The sequence below is a fragment of the Sinocyclocheilus anshuiensis genome, unplaced genomic scaffold (genome assembly GCF_001515605.1).
Source record: "Sinocyclocheilus anshuiensis isolate Anshui unplaced genomic scaffold, SAMN03320099.WGS_v1.1 scaffold1903, whole genome shotgun sequence".
Taxonomy (NCBI): Eukaryota; Metazoa; Chordata; class Actinopteri; order Cypriniformes; family Cyprinidae; genus Sinocyclocheilus; species Sinocyclocheilus anshuiensis.
In genome coordinates, this window is record NW_015552681.1 from 68,657 (window position 1) to 91,818 (window position 23,162).

The 23,162-nt window shown below is 39.1% G+C and overlaps 1 protein-coding gene across 1 annotated transcript in view; it reads left to right on the forward strand.

The window, feature by feature from the left end:
- Positions 1-390: 390 nt before the first annotated feature.
- LOC107667595 (A disintegrin and metalloproteinase with thrombospondin motifs 2-like) overlaps positions 391-23,162 on the forward strand; it is a 79,293-nt gene continuing 56,521 nt past the window's right edge. The window contains exons 1-2 of the mRNA XM_016459306.1: positions 391-532; positions 2,266-2,681. Of these exons, the coding sequence (XP_016314792.1) occupies positions 448-532; positions 2,266-2,681 (501 nt within the window). The 5' untranslated portion in view covers positions 391-447. The remainder of the gene's footprint in view (positions 533-2,265; positions 2,682-23,162) is intronic.

Below are 23,162 nucleotides of genomic sequence, written 5' to 3' on the forward strand. Positions count from 1 at the left end.
GCTATATAAACCAATATTATTCACCTCGTATCTCTCCTGTCTGCTACGTGGTTATTGGATGCGTCTATTGAACTTATTCAACTTTTTAGACAAATAAACTTGATTCTGACTCTGAAGTGCGAGTATATCGGTTTTCATATAGCAGTGCATCACAAGAACCATGAGAATGGTGGTCCCTGATTATGTTGATGAGAACAGAAGATCACGCTGGTGGTCTTCTGTTGTCATGAGAGGATCTGCATTCACGCTTAGTGTGGACTATGGAAGAGGAGAGGGGGCTGGCTGGACAGGGAGGGTGAGAATGAGAGCCTATCATCCCCAGTGCACTTTGCAGTCAGTCTGGAAGGGGAGGGGAAAGGAGGGGGCAGCGTTCGCTGCTGGATAGCTTATCTGAGATCTCAAAGTCCGCCTTTTGGCCGTGCGCTCTCCCCTCTCCGCGGACCTGCCATGGATGTTACTCCTGGATGTGCATTCTTCATTATTTTCCTTCACTTTCAGCACGCGGATGCTCTTTACATCGCCAACAGTATAGGTAGGTGGAGATGTTTTTATTGCCAATACAGATCACGGTTACTTTATGCAGGAGATACGGATCCGTTCAGATATCCAGCGTTATGAAGCAGCAACTATGTTTCTATGTTTCATCAATTTACACTTTCATATAGAGATTAATTAGTTGTAAGAGTAACAGACTTTTACTGTCAGGGACGTTTTCATTGAAGTTGAGACAGTGTCTGGAAGTTTTCATGGCATCTAAACTGAAAGATCTCTAACTTTTGTTACAATAAAAAGAACGTCATTATACAGTATATGCATTGTATTATACTTAAGCTTATCGTGTTGATACACAGAGGAAGCGCAAAAATCAATGCGACATGTCAATAATGTAAAACAGCTGATGGATCTAGTGTCTCCTGCTTGAAATAACTGTCGCAAAATGCCGACATTACTGTCAAGATGAGTACACAGAAGAGTAAATTATACAGAAGCACCATGCACATTATTTTACTGTCAAATTAGATCAGACAAATCATATTATAGTGTTGACTTTCCTGTAAGCTGCTCTTTCCTGATCAAGTGAAGGACACTTATGCATAGGATGCATAAACAGAGCAGCCTAATGTGTTGCTGCTTCTCTCATCAGTATGATAGGAATGCATGACACATTGTTTGGGAGAATGCACAGTTCTTGTCCTGTGACCATATTGGTGGTTATATTCACATTAGAAAAGTTAATTTTTTAGTTTAGCCTATTTATTTATTTTGCATGTCAAAATGAATGTTCTACATGGCAGGTGTACTCTCAAGGAAATGTATGCGTATCTAAAAATCATACTTTTTGGATAATTGTCAATTTAACTTTTTTGGGGGGGGGGTCAGATGCTTTGGGGTAAAATGTGTCACCAACTGAACTAAGTTTGTCATCTGAATTTAAGAGTGCTAAATATATTGCTATATATAGCTGTCACTCAAATTTTGGGGAACTGCAAGGAAGCAACATTTCACATTTCTTCACAACCATGATGGTTGAAGTTTGTTCAGTACAATGAGGGTATTTTTTAAAACTTTTTTCAATCAAGAATTTAACCAGTTTTAAGTCATTTTTTATTTTAAATTAATTATTATATTTATAATTAAATATTAATTTAAATTAATGGCTGATTAATGGTTGTCTTAGAATAATATGAAGCAAAATGCAACTCTGTAATCCAAATAGATTGTTATTATTATTATTATTATTATTTTCTTGGTTTCACATTCAGTGTTTCAATTAAAATACAAGGGGCAGATTGTATCACCAAAAAAAAAATTATTATTATTATTATTTAGCATTTTTTTTTTGTAAAACCACTTTTTTCCTCTGTCCCTATGTTATAGGTGATAGAAGACATCCTGAAATGTAGTTAGATGTATTAGTTTTACATGTGTCTTATTTCTCCTTGTCTAGAGGACAATTTAAGCAAAAGGTGACAAAAGGTACCCCCTTCTACTCAGTGCAGTTTCCATAGATTTTTCTTTCTTATAATAAGAAAAATCTTTAACTGTAAATCTGTAACTTTTAAAGATGTAATTTTAAATATTGGCTGTGTTTTTGGACAGCTGTACTGTCTGCATAATGTAAGTCTTGCAGCTGATTTAGAGATTGGTGGAGTTTTGACTGTTGCTGGAAGCTTCTGGTGTGCACTGTGAAATCTATTGACTTTGTGTTTGCGTGCGGGTGTGTGCACATTTGAATGTGTGTAACTGTGTGCGTGCCCCTGGCAGATTCCCTGCAGCATGTCCTGAGGGAATACGGGCTAGTGAGGCCGGTGAGCGTGGATGCAGACGGACGCTTCCTCTCCCACGCCATCTCTGCCAGCCAGTTGAGTGGGCAGGGGTCCCACCGGCGCAGGAGGAGGCAGGCCAACCAGCATGGAGAGACCAATGAGGAGACGAACTCAGAACAGGACCACCTGAGGCACAAGGAGACAATCTTTTATAACGTCACTGTTTTCGGACAGGAGCTTCATCTTCGCCTCAGGCTAAATTCCAGGCTTGTGGCCCCTGGAGCCAAAGTGGAGTGGCTTGAGGACGATAATCAAACCCACTCTGAGCCCTTGTTGCCGAGTGACTGTTTATATGTGGGTTATGTTACCAATGTGCAGGACACATCAGTGGCTATCAGCAATTGCGATGGCCTGGTAAGTTATTTGCTCATAATAAAGCATTACTGCATGATGTTTATCCAGTGGAATGGGTTAATGACATGATGGTTATTTCTTAAAACATAAAAACAATAAAAACTCACTTCACACATTTACATATATATATATATATATATATATATATATATATATAGCTAGATAGATAGATATACATACATCATATACACACACTTGTAAAATATATTTAATGTATTTAAATGTATGAATTGCATTTTTCATTTTTCCAATGGTTTAAAAAAAAATTTAAACATAAAGGTAAAAATTACCTTCATGTCATTAGCCCATGATATGATATGTAATGATTAGGCTCTCTTAGAAAATTGCATAATTTGAGCTTTTTATGATTAGTTAGGGTTAGTTCAGGTTTTAAAATGTCATGCGGTGTGACTCCTCAAAAACATATTATAAATTAGTGTCTGAATACCTTTTTTTATTCATTAATAATTCATGATATTTGCCAAAAAAAACAAAAAAACATTTACCTTGAAAAATATTTAAAAGCGTATCTGAAAATATTCATTAAGATTATACTACCATGTATTAAAGAAAAATGTAACAACATTACATTTTTAGAGTCATTATATCTAAAATTTAATTGAAAATGACAGTTTATCGAAACCAGTATGAATACAATGAGTACTTTTTTAAGGACTTTCCTTTTCTTTATCATCGACATTCATGGCAATTGCTCATGTACAAACAGAGCGCTATGTTTTAAGTGAAGGCTTCAAGGTAGTAATGATTCAGATCAGTTGTACGCTGTCTTAACTGCTATGTTGAAAAGGCTATTTAGCAACTTGCTATTGGATGTAAGAACTGCTTCTATATTGGATGTCCGCCAGAAGTCCTTCCTGCCGGGTTTCTGTGCGTGCTTGAGCACTGACTGGCATGATTAAGGCTATTGAAAGAAGGCTGCACACTGCAGGTGTTTGCTGTACATTGTATTTATATACTAAATAACACAGAGGTATGATGTAAGTTTGCTACCATTCTCCACCGTGAAACCGAGAACCGTTCTCCTCACAAATCGCCCTTGAAAAGGCAATTTGGCCTTGGCAGTTGTCCATGAATTCGAGATCGACATAGATATTATTCATGTGTTTATATCTTGGATGAAATTGAAAGAATTTTCATGCCCTTTGGTGGTTTGAATGTGGTAAAGACGGTTTGAAAAGTAATTCTTTATTCAAGCGTAGTTCAGCTTGGGTTCTTAAACATGGTAATGTTACCAATGTTCTCTCGTTTAAGAACACAAAATGACTGTGTTCCAGTGGTCATTTTATGATTTGGAAGTGTGCTCACTAGCGCCCCATGTTTGACTTCACAGTGGACTACTACCCATGCGTTAGGCTTAGAGTTCAAGTCTTATTGTGGACAGTTTTACTTTAGCATTTAAAAGTGATAAGAACACAAATGAAGATATTTTGTTAAAGGAAGAATGTGTGGGGTCCAATGCTGTTTTGCACCCCATTTACACTGTATAAAATCATTTTTTTTTTAAGTTGTAAATAAAACAATACTATTTCAGTTTTTGTACATCAGTGTGTTGCTTGCTGAAATTTACTAGCAATTTCTCAGTGAAAATTGTTTCTAAACCCATTTTTTTTGCGCACTTCAATTTTATAGACAAAAACATTTCAAAATATCTTCTTTTGTGTTCCAGAGAAGAAAGTAAGTCATACAGGTTTGGAACCTCATTACCCTCATTTTTGGGTGGAATATCCCATTAAGTATTTTATGGACACAGAAAATTCTGAAATTAACAAAATGATGGTAGACTGAATGGAAACTGGCTTTCAGAATATAGGGAGCAGCTTATTTCGGTTGCTTTTAGGCCTCAGCCTCAGTGATGGATACACTAGCCCTCCGCTGCCTGTACTTGTAACTTTGTAGCATTCTTCATGCGGAGAGTGTTATATCTCTGCACCTGGAGCACGTGGAGTTTAGAGCATGTCTGGGCAGCATCGGAAAAAAACTCTGGAGTGACCTCACAAGTACAAGCCCCTGCTCCTCCATCACTGCAGGCTGAGAGGCGGGGTAACAGTAGCCCCGCAGTGAACTCACAGACATGTACAGCACCACAGGAGAGCAGGGCCTGGCTTTTAGTCGATGTAGAGTGGATTTCTGGATTATTCCATTTAACCCACAGGGTTGTCACTCCGGAGACGGAATCTGAAGGGAAACAGTCACCTTTTTAGATTCCTCATAAAAGAGTAAAAGGAATTTAATGTTGCATTTGGGGAGAACTTCCCTTCCCTTAAGCTTAATGTAGTCTAATTCAGCAGATCCGCTTTTCACCGGTAATTGTTTTACTCTTAGACACTTTTTTGCGCATTCAGGGGCGATTTCACTGAAGTTTTGCCAATTTTGCATACGTTATTTCAGCACAAAAACTTTCTGTTTACAAAGCTAAGCAGTATTTGCCATGTGCGGTTAACACTGTGCTGTTATTGCCAGAGAAAAGTAGGTGGTAAGCAGAATTTTATTAAAAGATGTCATTGTGTCCATTTTCCATTGATCATGGCAGCAGTTAAAAAATGGAGAACAGCTATATAAATAATCAAATGGTATAGTCAAGCACATTTTCATCATATAAAAGAGTTGATTCAGGTGTCTGAATCGCAGGTTTTAAGGTTGTAAAGTTCCAGTAAACTATGTCAGATTGCAGTAGTCTGCTGTATCCTCCACAACCAAGCTGCAGGATGGGGAACTTGCGTTGTGTAAACTGTGTTCAGCAGTAAATTGGATCTTAATTGCATAATTCCTTTATTAATCAAGTGTTAAATCTATGCCAACTGCAAATAAGTGCAACTAAATGACGCTATCAGTAGGCATCATTATTTGTCATTCTTTCGTCAGATTGAACAGCCAATGCAAAATCGTTGTTATATTACACTCAAATGACAAATTCAAAGCATGTGACCTCACAACCTGCTCACAAACTGCTTTTGATGCAGACTGCATATTCAATTCCATTCATATTTAATGTCTGAATCCTCCACATGCACAGCCACAAACACACTTGCCTAATTCTTACATAATAAGAGTTTGTGGAAGAACAGAATTATGTAATTCCAAGGGCTAGAATAGATTTTAAGGTACACTGACCTTTCTTAACTAGCAGGTAATCAATTTTATGGATATTTGTATTATACATGTCCAAATTCTCCTTTCATTTATAATTGTGGTAGACCTAAGTCAAGAACAAAGGATGACCTTACTTTTGTGCTCGGGGCAAAGATTTGGCAGTGGGAACCATCACATTTTATATTGAAATTTTAAATCATAAATACTTCTTACCAGCCATTAAAATGTTTTGCCTAATTTTCTACTGAAAATATATCATTTTGTCTTCATGATAACAAAATTATTTTACCATGTGCATGTCATTTTGTCACTTGCAGCATCATTATTAGATTGATAGCATAAATGTTTCAAGAGTTTCTGTATTATTCACAATCAGCCCTGCTACCCCTAAGCTCGGCCTGTTGTCAGGAGGGCTCCATCCTGATCCTGGAAATCTACATTACTGCTGAATTTAGTCTTAACCACTCTAACACCTGCCCACAATTTTTAAGCAAGACCATCAGGTGTGTTTGTTTAGAGTTGAAACTCTGCAGGAAGTGATCACTTCCTGTGGCCACACCCCTTTTGCCCCTGAGCAAAACACTTAACCTCTGTCTGCTGGGGGTGCAGGGTCAAAACTATATGCAGTTGGCATGGTAAGACCATTCCTTTAGGCTCTTCGTAAGCATTCTTTCTAGAACAAAATATTCTGAACAGCTGTAAGGAGGCTGTTGTAATTGTATTATTTGCACTATAGCATAATTCCACAAACCATTTGTAACAGTCTATAATTGGTACCAAACATTGGTATTGGCATTGGTGCCAGTGACTCATTTAAACCATTTTCATTTGCTCTCTATATTAATCCTTTTTTTAGGCAAGGCCAGCTATGACTGCAAAAAAATGACTGTGTTCAAATGCATTGTAGGATATTACAGACAGGGAGTAATATATACTGTATATGCTGCTGTCAAAAATGTCTTCCAGTCCGATGTTACGCAAAACTTCTGAATTGGATGTGGATTGATGCCCTTTTTCCAGGATTCGGACATAGTCTGTGTCTCAACTCCTTGTCAACCAGATGGTCCATAAACATAATTACCATTTGGCTTTGTTTTTCATGTGTTACAATTAGAACCAGGGTATCTGAATAGCTGAACGTTGACGTGTGTAACCACTATGGCACCGTACGGAATTGCAATTTTCTAAAAGGCCATTCACACAAAGAAGTATAACCACATCACAGCCATAAAGATAATGACGCAGAGGAACGATATTGTTTGACACACTTTCAGAATGCGTTTTTTTTTCCAGCTGACGAACTATAAGAAACATTAACAACCAGTCAGAATCCACCTGCTTTAAAGAGCTTGAATATTTAAAGAGGCTGACAATATAACTGTGCCGCACACAATGTTATCGCCCATTAGTGTGGATACTAATATAGTTATCATTATGGTTGTCTTTATAGTTATATATCGTGGTGTGGCCTTAAAGTCTGCATGAAATCAAAACTGACTCCATTGACTGTTTGCACTCATTACTAGTATTATCGTAAACAAATATTCCCTGCAAGTTAATCCACAGAAAAAAAAATTGTCTTCATAATAGTAAAAATCTGAAAATTTGCTTCCCCACTAGAATGCCGTTCCTTCTCTGATGACATCAGTTTGACGGCCTGGGTAGAACATCCTTATCCACTCCCCTCCAACTGTCAGTCTGCTACAAGATAGAGATGTCTAGGAGGTGCGCTAAAATAAAACCCAACCCTAATATTCTGTTTCACTCTGAAATACATCACAATACTGAAATAAAGTCTGTCGCAACTTCCGTTATACATAGACTTTAACAGGCTTCCCAAACAAAAGTAGTCAAACCCCCAATTCTAGCAGAGTTGTCTCTGAAAATTAAAGCAAATGTCACTCCATTAAAAGTGCAGGCAACCATAACTTAGAATATCCAAAAAGTTCATAAAGGCATTATTAAAGTAATCAAGTGGTTTAATCTAAGCCTTGTGAAGAGATATAATCACTTTATATAATGAGCAGATTTAATTTAAAGGGGTCATATGATGCGATTTCAAGTTTTCCTTTCTCTTTGGAGTGTTACAAGCTGTTTGTGAATAGATAAGATCCCTAAAGTTGCAAAGACTAAAGTATCAAACCCAAAGAGATATTCTATTTAAAAGTCAAGACTCGTCTATGCCCTCCTAAAACGCCTCGTTTAAACACGCCCCCACATGTCTACGTCACTGTGTGGGAAGATTTGCATAACACTGCCCAAATGTTCACGCAAAGAATGAAGGCGTAACTTTGATTCTCGCTGTAGTAATGCTGCTGCCGCCGCCGCCATGTCATGTTTCTTTGTGAAAGTGAAACTACTTTGTTTGGCCTTCCAAAAGAGGACACAACTAGAAATCAGTGGTTATGTTGTATTGCATTTTACGGCGGACGAGGACTGTTTCCTCTGAGAGTAGCCTACAATGCCGGTGTTCCGGTGAATTCAGTTCCCCTGTTTCCACTTCGGCGCGCATGCTGACCCTATACAGTCTATGATGCTGACAAATAATGCTGACTCACAGCCTGTAAGTACATTTGAGTTTTATTGTTTTTGTCTCGTCGCGCCGGGACATGGCATCACAGTATGGTAAGGGGCGTAACATTTCCATCACACGCTTGAGCTATTCGGCCAATCACAACGCACTGGATAGCCGGCCAATCAGAGCACACTTTGCTTTACAGAACGATGAGCTTTGTAAAAATCAACGCGTTTCAGAAAGGCGGGGCATAGAGGAGAAACAATAATGTACAGTATGTGGAAAATAATGCTTTTTGAACCTTAAACCGCATAAACACATTTTATTACACCAAATACACAAAATAATGTTATTTTTAGCAACGTCATATGACCCCTTTAAGCTTTTATTTACATCTAAACAAACGACACACATACATAGAGCACATCACAAGCTCAAATGTGTGTGATGCACAAGAACCAATGAGGTTTGTTCTAGCGTGTGATGCACACACGAGCTTCCATGTTTACTATATGTATGTGCTCTGTGTATGTGTGTTTATATGCGAATAAAAGCCTAAATTAAATCTGTTCATCATATAAAGCCATCATGTCTCTTCACAAGACTTGAATTAAACTGCTTGATTTAAATTGATTACTTTAGTTAAGCCTTTATGAACTTTTTGGATCTTCTATGTTTTGGTTACCTGGACTTTGAGTAAATGATGACAGAATTTTCATTTTTGGGTGATAATATAATCTGAACATGGAGAGGAACATATAAACCACACAGTGTCATCACGAACAAATGCATGTTCTTTCAACAGCAAATGATGGAGCTAAGAGCTCATTGGTGCAGAGGCTGTCGTGGAGCTCAGTAGGGCAGTTGCGCGCTGTGAGGTCTGAACCCCTGCTAAGTGTGAAGTGAGTAGGAGGTTCACCATGAGCTTGAGCCTCAGTTCTCCAGCAGGGGCACAAGCTGTTGCTGCAGCTAAAGCTAGTTTGTAGCAGGAAGCCTGAGATTAGCAGGATACTCCTACTCAATGAGGCTTAGCGCAATATACAAGGAGATTATTTGGGCTTGTGGAAAGTAAGTTGTGTCTTTAAAGGTGAAACATGTTATATTCTTTCTCCTATGCCAGATTAAGGTGCTATAAGTAAGCCATTGAAGGGCTGATTTCCCCTGAAAAGTGTAAACACTGTAACTGCATTGGTTTCAAAAAATTGCTTTGTTTGTTTGAGTCTTGTTTGTTTGATCTGCCCAGGCTGACATAGCAACATCGACTCATCCAATGGTGTGTGTTTGGGGGTGGGACTATCTGTCTGGTTGACCAATGATGTACGGGGTGTGTTCTGGGAAACCTGTTGGTAACGATAATTATTTTTGCAATTCCATTCGGTGACGCAGTTGCCTCTGAAATTACACAATGGACATTTCAGACTCGGCAGTCATAGTTAGGGGAAGCCTCATGAAGTGTCGTTTTACAAATTTATTCCACTGCTGCGATATGAGATGGCTTGTATTATTCTTTTGTAATGATGACATCATTAGTCCAGCTAATGACTCCCCATCATAGAGTACAGAAACATCTGGAAAACTGAATGGAAATGAAAAGGGTATTTTATGTAAACAAGCCTCCATTTTCTCATTAGTCAGATTGCTGCTTGTTTGGCTTCTTGACTCAAATTACCTACACATGCATGGATGTTTGTGTTACTCTTTGTTAGAAACAGGTCAAGATGGTCGACTAGTCATCCAGCAACTGACTGATGAGGTCAACTAGGTAATCTAGATTTCTTATTATATATGTATTTTTAATATTTCTAGCCATGAGGTATTAATTAGTGTTCTGACTTTGTCCTGGACTGTAAAATCCTGTTAAATTTAAGGTAGAAAAAACTGTCAGCTGTGGTTGCCAGATATTCACTGTAAAAAATACAGTGACAGTGTTTCCGGTATGACAGAATGACATATTTTACATTTGATAACCATATTTTCTTAAGCTATATGTGACCCTGGACCACAAAACCAGTCATAAGGGTCAATTTTTTGAAATTGAGATTTATACATCATCTGAAAGCTTTCCATTGATGTGTAGTTTGTTAGGACAATATTTGGCAGAGATACAACTATTTGAAAATCTGGATTCTGAGGGTGCAAAAAAATCAAAATATTGAGAAAATTACCTTTAAAGTTGTCCAAATGAAGTTCTTAGCCAAGCATATTACTAATAAAAAATTAAGTTTTAATATATAGGAAATTTACAAAATATCTTCATGAAACATGATCTTTACTTAATATCCTAATGATTTTTGGCATAAAAGAAAAATCGATAATTTTGACCCATACAATGTTTTTTTTTTGGCTATTGCTAAAAATATATAACACAGCGAATTAAGACTGGTTTTGTGGTCCAGGGTCACATATATTGTCAATATACCAAGCTACTTTAACTACCCAAATCTGCATTTTACCTTAAAAAGTACCGATAACCACCATAATAATACAGGTGATAAAACAGAAAGTCACATGATGAATCAGATTTCATCATATGTGGCCTGTTCATAAAACATAGAATGTATAGACAGTGCACAGGATCATAGGCACAATACAAAATAAGACAAAATACTATTAGGATAGCACACGTGACAGTAAAAGAATGCAATTAACATTAATTAAATAACCTGAAAGACAAAAATGTTACTCAAAACACCCTGATGTACATTATTGATAGCAAAAACGAAATAAACTTTTGTTGTAATAATGTCTATTTTCTGTTGTTCACTGTACTTTATGTATTTCATAGTTTTTACATCCAAAACCCATAAATTGTATGGTATTGTATACAGTAAAATTACATATAACTCAATGTTAAACGATTTACAGTTTTTCTTACCATAAAGTATATGGTAAGGTAACTTACAGTTAATCAATTATCAGGTTTTTACCGTAGCATTTTTGCAGTCTTTGTCATGACATGTTTTTACAGTTTCTGTTAAACAGTTCATACAGGAAACTCTCTTGGTAAAGTTTTCTATTTAAATGAATCACTACTACAGCCATACAAATTCACACTCTTTGGCCATTGTGCTGTACTTCAACTTTCAAACCTTTCCATTCCTTTGCATTCCTTTGTCTAGCTAATGTTGAATGCAAAAACATGTAATGAAAATGCTTTCTAATACAGCACAATAGTCGTATTGTGGAAGTAAAAATCCCACTGACATTCTCTATAGGGAAAAAATAAATAAATCAATAAATAACATATAAATCTTCCAAGACAGATCTACCGTGAGATCTGATGTTAAGTGATGATATATTGTTCAACTGAAGTATGTGTATAATAGACACATTTCTGATAAAGAACAGTGCCTTAAATCCTCCAATCAGAAGTTGCTGTTACCATAGAAACCCTGCAAAAAAGCTCATAAGTGAACTCCCACTCCCATTAAGCACTCAGAATGAAGTAATCCAATCTCCCTAATTTCTCAAACAACATATATAAATTACACTTTTTTCAATAAACTTTATACTCATAATCCATGTCTGTAACGCAGTATTTTACATTGTGTTGTTTCATATTTTATATTAAGATCTTAAAAAACGGTACATTAAAAAACGTACAAAAAATGTAACATTATTATTCACAGTGCTTCATGAACAGCATAGTTCATTGTTGCATTCTATTGCGCATAGCTCTCTTAACACTGACTTCTTTAAAAGGACTCCAGCAGTCATCCTCTGTGCCGATACAATCCTTTCTCTCCACCTTTGATGAAACTGAGTGTACATTTCTCTGATTCAGGATCCGACCGATAGCCTTTAATCTTCTGAACACTCTCTTTTGATGTCAGGTTTGTTCAGTGTGGGTTTAGGCAGCGTCATGAGAGCGGTGCACAAGCTTAGAGCCGAGAGTCTCAAGTGACCTCTGAGCTGTCTCAAATGAATTGAAGAGCTGTCTCAAATGAATTGAAAAATGCTCCAAATGAGAAACTGTGCGCTGTTTTTTGGGGGGGCCATCTGTCAGACTTAAGCAGCAGGCCTTGGTGGCACTTTGCACCGTTTTTGTGTGTGTGTCATCGTACCGTGGCGGAGGATGAAAGGGGAGAGCTAGTCAGGTGGGGTTGCTCCAGAAATTTCCTGGCACCTGTCATCTGGGAATCTTTCGGAGTGCTTTGATGATGTCATTAACATTCCACCAGCAACGCTCTCCAAAACATAAAGTGTCGGTGAAAAAAAGAAATAAACAGTTTGCAAATTCCAGACCGCACAGCTCAGTGTGCTAAAGTAAGCGATTTAGAGGTACAAATGAAATCACTCTAGAGCTTTGGGCACGGGATTGACTGGGAGTTGCCTTCCAGATGGATGACAGCTCTCATTTCTGGAATGGCCTCTGCGTTTTCATTGTGAACCTCGACTTGAGAGTCTTATGATGTGGCAGCTGTGAAAGAGAGAGTAGGAGAGGGGTCTGGCCTGCTTCAGAGTAGTCTCCTGATGCCTTAAGCACACGCCTCTCCTTCCTGTGGAGGGAATAACAGAGACTGGCCTGACACACATGTGTTCAGGGAGGACTGGTCAGGGAATCGCAAGCCAGATAAGGAGTTCCTCCCTAAGGCTGTACTTACTTGAACTCACTGTGAGAAGCTCATATCTGAATTCTTCAAATTATTAAATGACATCGAGATTTGGGTTTGTTGGTTCATGGAGATAAAGAGGTGTTTCCCTTATTGCTCTGTTTCTTGCTCTCCCTCTGGCCCAGTTGTGCTGAATGTGTGCTATAGTGCTGTTTTAAAGTGATATTTCTTGTCAGAGTTTCCAGTCGAGTAAACTGGCTTAGCACAGCACTGCAAAACATTTTTCTTCATCTGTATTTTTGCTTTGTTTTAAATAGAATTTTACTTGAGAAGCAAAATTGTTTGAGATAATAACACATCTATTTTCTTATCCCATTTCCAATTTTTTTTTTCTTTTAAAGGAATAGTTCACCAAAAATGTTTAATTCTTTTGTGCGCAAACAGTATGGAGTGTTGTTGTTATGTATTTTTTTAAATAAATAAATAAAATAAATTTCAACTCAATTAAATGAGCCATACCGAAACTTTATTGGACTGAAGAACCGCTCCTCGTATATCATGACTGAGGAGAGTGTGGGAATTTAGAAACAAACATTAAATAACAAATCCATCACCACAGTCTTGCAACTACGAGGTACAGTATGTGTTCATAGTTTTGCACTGTTTAGCTGCAACATATCACATATGTGAGAAAGTGTGAAAAAACTGATGGTTCGTCACCCCGTTTTGTTTTCGTTATGGACAGAAAAATTGAAATTGCTTGTTGCTGAAAGCTGCATTGCTGCATCGCACTGCAGCGTTATGCAAAATTTTGGGATGTTTCTACTGGAAAAGAAGACTTAAGGGGAGACACTGCAGGCAAAAACACTGTTTTTTCATGCACCTGTCAAGTTTGAGATTTTGGGCTTTTTGGTTTTTCATAAAGTGTTTTTTCAGACTAGTGGAAAGAAAACATCCAAAAGACACTGTTAAGTGTTTTTTTAGGGATGCAACCAGGGGCGGTTTCTCCATTAGGGCGATTGGGCGACGCACCACCAAGGGAGGGTTTTTTTTTTCTTTCACATTCAACCACAGTGTTACGCTAGCTTTCACTGTTTGTTCTGCCTCTAAATAGTCCAATCAGCATCGAGTCGCGTTTTGTGTAGTATCGCCCCTTTTTGGGCGATATCTGTCAGACTGAGAATCGCCCCGAGTGCTCTCATAGACTTCCATACAAAGATCATTTTTTTCGAATTTAAGGCACTGCAATGCAATCTCTATGAGTTCCGGGAGGGCTAGCACTAACGTGCTTTTGTCATCATGCATAACCTTAACTTGTGCAAGGATTGGTGTGAACAGTGGCATCCAATAATATTTAAAAACTATTTAGAATTTTAACAACAAGAAAAAATGTAAAACTACTTTAATATCTTTATCAAATGTGAAAAAAGAAAAAGAAAAGAAAAAAAAACAGAGAGAAAGACGGGGAGAGCTACGCCAAATCAAATTCAGTTGTCAGTTGAACTTGATCGACATTGTGACGAGAGGGGCGGGGCCGGGAGCCGTGGGAACGGAGCGAGGCTGGTGGAGTAAATGCTCGATTCTGATACGATCCGATACCAGTGCAGTTTTTTTTTAAATCAATGTAGAATTTCTATACTTTTGTGTGTTGACCTGATCATCACTCTTGTGTGTGTTAAACACTATCTGCTAAATATAGACAACTTAATTTTAATGAAGAATAACAAATGAAAAAAATATATAATCATAATCTATAACAAAAAAATACTATTATAAACTAGGTTAGTGGATAATTCATCAGCAAAAGTTATTCTAGAAAAATCATGGGTGCACAATAATTTTATAAAAACATTAAACTAAACTAAACTAAACATTTAGTGAAACAACATTATGTAGTAAGAAACAAATAAAAGTTAATAAGTGTAGGACTAAATCTGGTAAAATGTTACACATTGCTCTTTATATTGTTGTAAAATACATTCATGAAAAACAAGTAGCATATATATATATATATATATATATATATATATATATACTACAAAATTAAAAGACATTTCTTTTAAATGCATAGCACAGTAATGAAGGCAGAAACATATGATATTAAGAACAGAACAAAAAAGACTGTTGATAATCTTTCATTGCGCAAAAGTATAATATGAAAGTATATGGCTCCAATACAGAGTGGCAGAAAGCGCTTATGCACATCCCGTGCGCAGAGTGATGCGCTTGAAGCAACACGGAGTCACAGCGCGCAGCATAAAAAAAGGGAAGAGATATTGCTGCGTAGTGTATATCTGTGCGATATTTTATTGAGCCTTTTCTTTTAACAGTTTTAAATCTTAGTTATTGAGCGCTCTTGAAGAGAGTTTCATCGTTTTGACTGTAGTAACCGAACGCGACACGCAGTTTGAATGCTGAATGAAGGATGACAGACAGACGCAGCGGGGAGAAGAGGTTACGTGAACTTGACTTAAATATCAAATCATGTATACTTCACATTAAACAATGGAACGGCTTCAGAACACTTGAAATATAGTGCACGGAAATGTTATGGTGCTTTATAATGTTTTTGTGCCTTTCATGGGGTTTAACAATAACACAGAATAGTATACGCACTATATCGGATTTGGATCGGTCTAGTCTGACCGATACCAATCTGGCAGAAAATGGCAGTATCGGAGCCGATACCGATACTGAGTATCGGATCGATGCATCCCTAGTTTCTTTTATACAAAAATGAGATACCCAAAATTCCCTCTGAAAAAACTTTTGAATCTAATATGTCAAAAAAAATTAAACAAGAATTCTGAAACTGACATCATCCAGTGTTTAGATTTTTGTACTAGAAATGTATGCAAATTAGCGCATATTTCATTAAATAATGACTCATTTGTATATTTAAACCTAACATTTTAGAAAACTTGTAATACAAAAAATGTTTGCAATTATCAATGTAATCAATCAGCTGGGTAAGTAAGGTGATAACTATTAGTTATTTTTTTTTACCCTATTCACCTGCAGTGTCTCACCTTAACACTACTACAAAAAGCCAAAAAACACACAAAGGTTAGTTAGACTACAAAGCCAGTGGAAAGCCAGTGAACGAGTGGAGCCCAATTTCCTTCTTAATACCTAGAAATATGACATCACCTTCAGCCATATTTGAGTTTGGTTTTTGCAGAGCTTTTGATTTGATGCATCTGATTAAAGGAAATATGAAGGCTTAACCTTGTTTAACTATGTAAATGTGAGGTGGGAGTATCAGTTTTTCGTTGTGTTTAAGAAAGAGAAAAGGAAAAGACAATGAATTCTTGGCAGCTGATGATGTGGCGAAGAGCCTGTAACATGAGATCATTGCGTCAGTTTAACGTCAGTTTAACCATAGGTCCATTGATAGAAAAGGTTTCCAGTGAAAGCTGACACTGAAACGTTTTGAAAATTACAGTACTGTGTGAAAAAAGGAAGATTTTCATTTTTAAATAGGTTATTAGGCTCTAAATAGGTTATTTGGCTGGAATTGAAAACACTGATTTTCCTGATTCATATACTGTGTGTATGTGTGTGTGTGTGTGTTTGTGTGTGTGTGTGTAAATACTTTCCAGTACTTAGCATCCACCGTCATTGCTTCATCACGTCAACATTCCTACTAAACTCTTTGCCATAATTGGGGAATTCTGGCTCTCTTTTTTTCATCATCTGTCATTCTTCAGGAGAAGAGACGTCTGTATGAAATACAGGCCAGCCATTGGACAGGCTGTGGAAAAGCAGTAGGTTCGGCATGGGGAACTTGGTTGTCTTTGCCTGGCTCAGGAGATAAATTATCAGAAGGAACATGTAAGGCTGTGTCTGTCTCTGTGGAATTGCTATTCCACTTCACTGTGTGTGTGATCACGCACACTCAGGTTTCTGCTTTAAATCACAGTGCTAAACTCTTTGCCATAATTGAGGAATTCTGGCTCTTCTTTTTTCATCATCTGTCATTCTTTAAGAGATCCAAAACCAAAAATCTGTGAAGTCGTCCAGAGCTCTTCCTCCTCTCTGAGAGCTGCTCATATTCCTTGTCAGTTGTTTAGAGAGGAGAAGAGACGTCTGTATGAAATACAGGCCAGCCATTGGACAGGCTGTGGAAAAGCAGTAGGTTCGGCATGGGGAACTTGGTTGTCTTTGCCTGGCTCAGGAGATAAATTATCAGAAGGAACATGTAAGGCTGTGTCTGTCTCTGTGGAATTGCTATTCCACTTCACTGTGTGTGTGATCACGCACACTCAGGTTTCTGCTTTAAATCACAGTTCAATAATCCGTAGTAATCTGACCTGAATCATTGGACTGGCGCAATTTGCCACATGAGTAGCACAGAATAAAATTCACATTCACAACAGATGTGGGGTGAAGTGACAGCAAATCTCAATATTCACCTTGAAGACCCTGTTTCCACAAAAAAAAAAAAAAAAACTGACCACAAAGAACTTCACAAAGCCAACATCCATGAAATAGCTGCAATTGCTAATACTTTAATCAAAGACACCAGTGCTGAAATGCTTTAGAAATGGTGTCCAGTTGGAGCACCAAGATGAACTTCAACATCTGGGGCCTCATTTATAAAATGTTGCGTAAAAACCATCCTAAATTTGTTCTAAGATCATTTCTCAAAAGTGCCTAAATGCAATTCAGAGAAAACGAACGTGCGCACAAAAACACGTGCGTACGCCTCTCTTCCAGATTGAGTGACATTTATAAATTGCAAATGATCTTGAAATTGTGCGTAGCTGACTGGTGTCAGATCTCCTCCTTGTAAACACCCCCTAATTAATATCATTACCATATAAAAGATCACACGCCAATATCCGAATTTCTGTGCTTGAGAATGACAAGCACAAAGAAAAAAAAACTTTACTGAGTCTGAAATTGAGGTCCTGCTGGCGGAGGTAGAGGTTCGTGCGGGGACGGTTTTTATTTAACAATGTGTAATTATTCTGTGGACAAACAATGTGTGTGTGGTTATATTTTTTCGATTGACTATTATGAAAATTATTACTTCTAGAAACAACAGAAATAATAATAATAATAATAATAATAATGATAAAACAATTAGGTTTCCAAAAGTAAGAATAGGAATTCAAGTAAAATTTTCAGTCATCTTATAAAAATTATGTTTTAGACACTATATTGCCTGTTTTTGCTTTATTTTGCCAACAAAAAAATTCCAAACACAGCCACAGCGCTGTTTTGCGTCTCTGTGTAACATGACGGAGCTTCTTTCCTGAATGAATCAACCGTTTTAATGATTCGGTTCAATGACTCACTTCTTAACAGTGACTTGCTGCCCCGCCTGCCGGCGGTTTTAATTTCACATTTAAAGTATCTTTTCATTTTTTAAATATGTATTCATGTCCCTCTGTGTGGGAAATTCATCCCATGCAGCAATTTTGATACTGATATCATTTGTTTGGTAACAGCCCAAATGTCTTTTATTCTAATTGACTGATTAAATGTAAGAATTTGACTCAAAAGATGATGCACACTTTTAGAAAAAAAGGCTTTATAAAGGTAAAAATGCATAAAATGTAAAAATCAATTTAAACTTATTGGAACAGATTAATTTCTATCACTGCGGTGAACTGACCCGCACACAGAATATGAAGAATATCAAAAACAAGTTACACACACACACCCACCCACACACACACCAGTACGTATAGGGACATTTAGGAGGGTTTATTCTCCAAATAACTCTAATTTCATGTTGCAGAAAAATGTGTTTAAAAATTGTGTATGGTCTCTTGTTCTTGTTCCAAGTTACCTTTCTGTCCACTGATTTTTGCCTCTCACAAAAGCCACAAAGCCTTCCAAGAAGACTGTAAAGGCTTATGTCATGCTTGAGCTTTAGTTAGGCTGAAACTTGAAAGTTAAGTTGCACGACATAAATCCAATGTTTAGGTATTATTATTATTTTTATTACTATAATTTTGATTTATGCCTTAGTTTTAGTTTGTACGGTTTACCTTTTTTAAAGTAATGTGAAATAGATTTTTGTATTTTTATTTATTTATTTTATTTTATTTTTGTATTGATATATTTGTATTTGCATTTTGAATGCAATTTGGCAATTAAATACATTAAATGGATTTAGTTTTCACGGTCAAGTACTAAAATAATCGATAGCTACAGCCCTAAACTTAACCACTGATTTCTAGTCGTGTCCTCTTTTGGAAAGCCAACCTTTAAGATAGATCACAGGCAGGTACAATTGTCTCTGTTGTCCCAACAAAAGCGCACATGAGGAAGCTCATCATCATAAGTCTGACTGATCTTGAGTCTTCAATAAGTGTAGTGTTGCTCAAAGACCTCATACTCTAGGTGCCTTGGCTTTGCTTAAAATGAAATGAATGAAAACACTGCAAATGTTCTGTGTGAATGAAAACACGAGTCGCTGCTTTGTACAGCAGATCTCCTTACAGTTCTTAGTGAAGCAAATCTTGTTTAAAAACAAGGTTAATATAGACAAGGTTATATAAAGTCATGTTTGGAAACCGTCCAAATCTGATCTTGATTGAAACCTAAACCTTAGCTGCTCTTCTTTCTCCCAAGGCAGGTATTGAATAACAGTCATCAGGAACTATGGAAAAACTGCTCTCATCTGGGATCCAGAGGACCAAAAGCGTATGCAGCTGTTCTTCTGTGTACTATATTCCATGACTGACAGTCTAGTTTATCATATGCTACTCTTTCAAAGAGTTCTAATATACCTGGAGAGCGCTATCGGTTAGCATTTCCATTCATCTCAATAGCATTTGCTCGGCTAGAGGTACTGCTATCAAACAAGGACAAAATTGTTTTGTGATTTGTATTTCACTTAAAAAATATTTTGCATGCATTTTCAGAATACTTGGCCATCTTTGAATGGCTGTCAGTTGGAAAAACATTATTTTTGTCTGTGTATTGTTGCAGTTACAACATCTACCAGCAGGGGCTAATGGTGTGTTCAAGTCCACCTGGGAAGTTGTAATTATGACATTGGGTACATTCAAGTCACTTTGATGTCAATCTAACCTTTCTACCAATATTTTTAAACTCTACTTCTAAAATAATGAATAAGGAATGTGCATCAGGAGTTTTTTGCTTTTCTGTCATAATTACTGTCATATTTTGAACATGCAACTTGGCTAGTTTTATCGAGAATGAAAAAAGAATAAATTAATTTCAACAAATTTACCAACAAGATGCTGCATCTATTACATCCCCTGTTTTTTCTCACTGACACATCCCACTCGTAATCACCACAGTGGTGCTCATGTGGTTCAACTCGTAAATATGATCTTTCCAACATGATTAGAAAGCACCATGGGCGTCGCTTAGCCATTTTTAGGGGGGCTATAGCCCCCCTAAAATGACTACTCAGCCCCCTTAAAATTGTGCGATTAGCACCATAAACAGTAAACGAATTTGTGATCCCCTCAGTCCCCTTTAAATTTCATACACTCTAAAAAATGCCGGGTTAAATACAACCCAGCGCTGGGTAAAATATGGACAAACCCAGCGATTGGGTTGTTTTGACCCAGCGGTTGGGTTACTGCCCAGAAGGTTGTGTTAAACATTTAACCCAACTGTTGGTTGAAAACAACCCAGTCGCTGGGTTTGTCCATATTTAACCCAGCATTTTATAGAGTGTATGAAAACGGAGGCAGACTTCGGCTCCTCCCCGTCTTTCAGCGGGTTCTTTTTCAATCTGCACGCAGACCGCGGCGGCGCAGAGCGAGAAAAGCTCTTGGTTACTCACGTAACCTCGGTTCCCTGAGATGAGGGAACGAGACATTGCTATGGGAATTACCCTTTCCTCCAAATACTACTGAAGCCTTATTGAATCACGCCAGTGAACTCGACTAAGTATGTCAAGTTTCACATATGGAACCATAATGAGCTTGTTAAACAGCTCAGGTCTACAGGACCTAGTTGAAACCATGTAAAAGTCAAGGGGGGCGCAGCAACTAGACGATGCCGAAGGCAAGCGACGACACATCTAGGTTATAAAATCTCACGAAAGTGCTGGGTGACGACCAGCCTGCCGCCATGCAAATGTCCTGAATAGATATGCCATTTGCCCAAGTCCGCGGGTTAAGTGGGCCCGAAACCCTATAGGACATTTCACGCCCTTAGAGCCATGATAAGCCAAAACAAAAGTGTGACAGCCTTTGCTTGGACACAGGCAGGCCTTTTGTGCGCTCTCCAAAGCATACAAATAGCTGGTCCGAGAGCCTGAACTGTCTACAGCGCTCGGTATAAATGCGCACTGCATCTCACGAAAGTGCTGGGTGACGACCAGCCTGCCGCCATGCAAATGTCCTGAATAGATATGCCATTTGCCCAGGCCCACGAGGACACGAGTCTGGGGGTTAAGTGGGCCCGAACCCCCATAGGGCATTTCACGCCCTTAGAGCCATAAGCCAAAGCAATTGCATCGACGATCCAATGTGACAGCCTTTGCTTGGACACTGGCAGGCCTTTTGTCCAGCCCAAAGCATACAAATAGCTGGTCCGAGAGCCTGAACTGTCTACAGCGCTCGGTATAAATGTGCACCACACGTACAGGGCACAACAAAAGTGTATTAAGCGGCTCCGGCCCGGCCAGTTTTTCGGGATGGAAAGCAGATAGTGTTATGACCTGAGCTTTAAATGGAGTCGAAAGCACTTTAGACACATAACCCTTCCTAGGCTTTAAGTTGAGACCAATCACCTGGCCTGAACTCAATACACGAGTCGTCAACTGACAGCACCTGCAGGTCCCCAACTCGCTTAACAGAGGCCAGCGCGAGCAGGAGCGCTGTCTTGAGAGAGAGCGCTCGCAAGCTCGCTGATTGTATGGGCTCGAACGGGGGTCCCGTGAGAGCTTCAAGTACAAGCGCCAAGTCCCAAGTGGGTAGGGTGGAAGGGCGAGGAGGGTTCAGCCTTCTTGCTCCTTTTAAAAATCGTATGATCAGGTCATTTCTGCCGATTGGGCGATTATCGACGTGCACGTGAAAGGCTGTTATAGCGGCTACATACACTTTCAATGTGGATGGCATACGACCACTATCAAATCGCTCTTGAAGGAAAAGTGCATCTGTTACAGGCAAGCTCCATCGTGCGGCCAGACATGAAGGCTCCATGACTCTGGATTTGGATGCTGTATCGTTAACTGTGCTTGAGAGAGGAGGTCTCTCGTCAGTGGGATAGTCCATGGGGGGCTACCAGCATCTCCACCAGTTCTGGGAACCACGGCTGATTGGGCCATTTCGGTGCCACTAACAGAACAGATTCCCTTTCCTCTCTGATTTTGCAAAGCACGTGAGGCAGAAGTTGCACTGGAGGAAAAGCATACTTGCGTACTTTCGGCCAGCTGTGAGCTAGTGCATCCACTCCCAGGGGAGAGTGTGTCAGTGAATAAAAACAGCGGGCAGTGAATGTTCTCCGCTGATGTGAAGAGATCCACCTCCCCCCTGCCGAATACACTCAAAATCATATTGACTGTCAAAGGGTGTAATCTCCACTCCCCGTGGATTACCCCACCCCTCGACAGTAAATCCGCGCCATAATTCAGGCGTCTGGGGACATGCACTGCCCGGATGGAGAGGAGGTGTCGATCTGCTCACAGAAGAGGCGCGTTCCACGACTTCTTTATCTCATCGTGCACCTTGGGGAAAAAGGAGCCGGGCCTCTGCGGGGTGTCCTTTCAGCCGCGATCCGACTGGAGGTACCACTCGTCCAGACGGCTTCTGGCAGGCTCAGCAGGAGGCGCCCACTCCAAACCGAGCTCATCAACTGCCTTGGACAGGACGCTAAGGAGCTCGACATCACTATGATGGAGGTCCCCGCGTCGCTGCCGTGGGGCACAGTGTAATCCAGCGGCCTGTTAGACCACTGTTCTCTCGCAGACGCTGCCACCGAAATGGCATCTTCAACCTCCATGGCACCGAAGGACACCACATCTTGAGCGATGGGGGAGGGGCGGAGAACAGCGGTCATGGAGCGCACTGGAAGGGGACCTGCAGCAGGGGGGTGAGAGGCGAGTACACCACATCTTGAGCGATGGGGGAGGGGCGGAGAACAGCGATCATGGAGCGCACTGGAAGGGGACCTGCAGCAGGAGGGTGAGAGGCGAGTGGGCACCGAGCCGGCGTGGGCTCGTCACCTGACCCTGACAGATCCGCATTAGAAGCTTGCGGCACTTTCCTCCTTGGCTTGAAAGAGGCTGCAGAGGAAGAGCACGGCAGGGCTAGTTGGGCGAGTTCATCGCCTTGGACGATGGCCACAAGCACTGCTTTATTC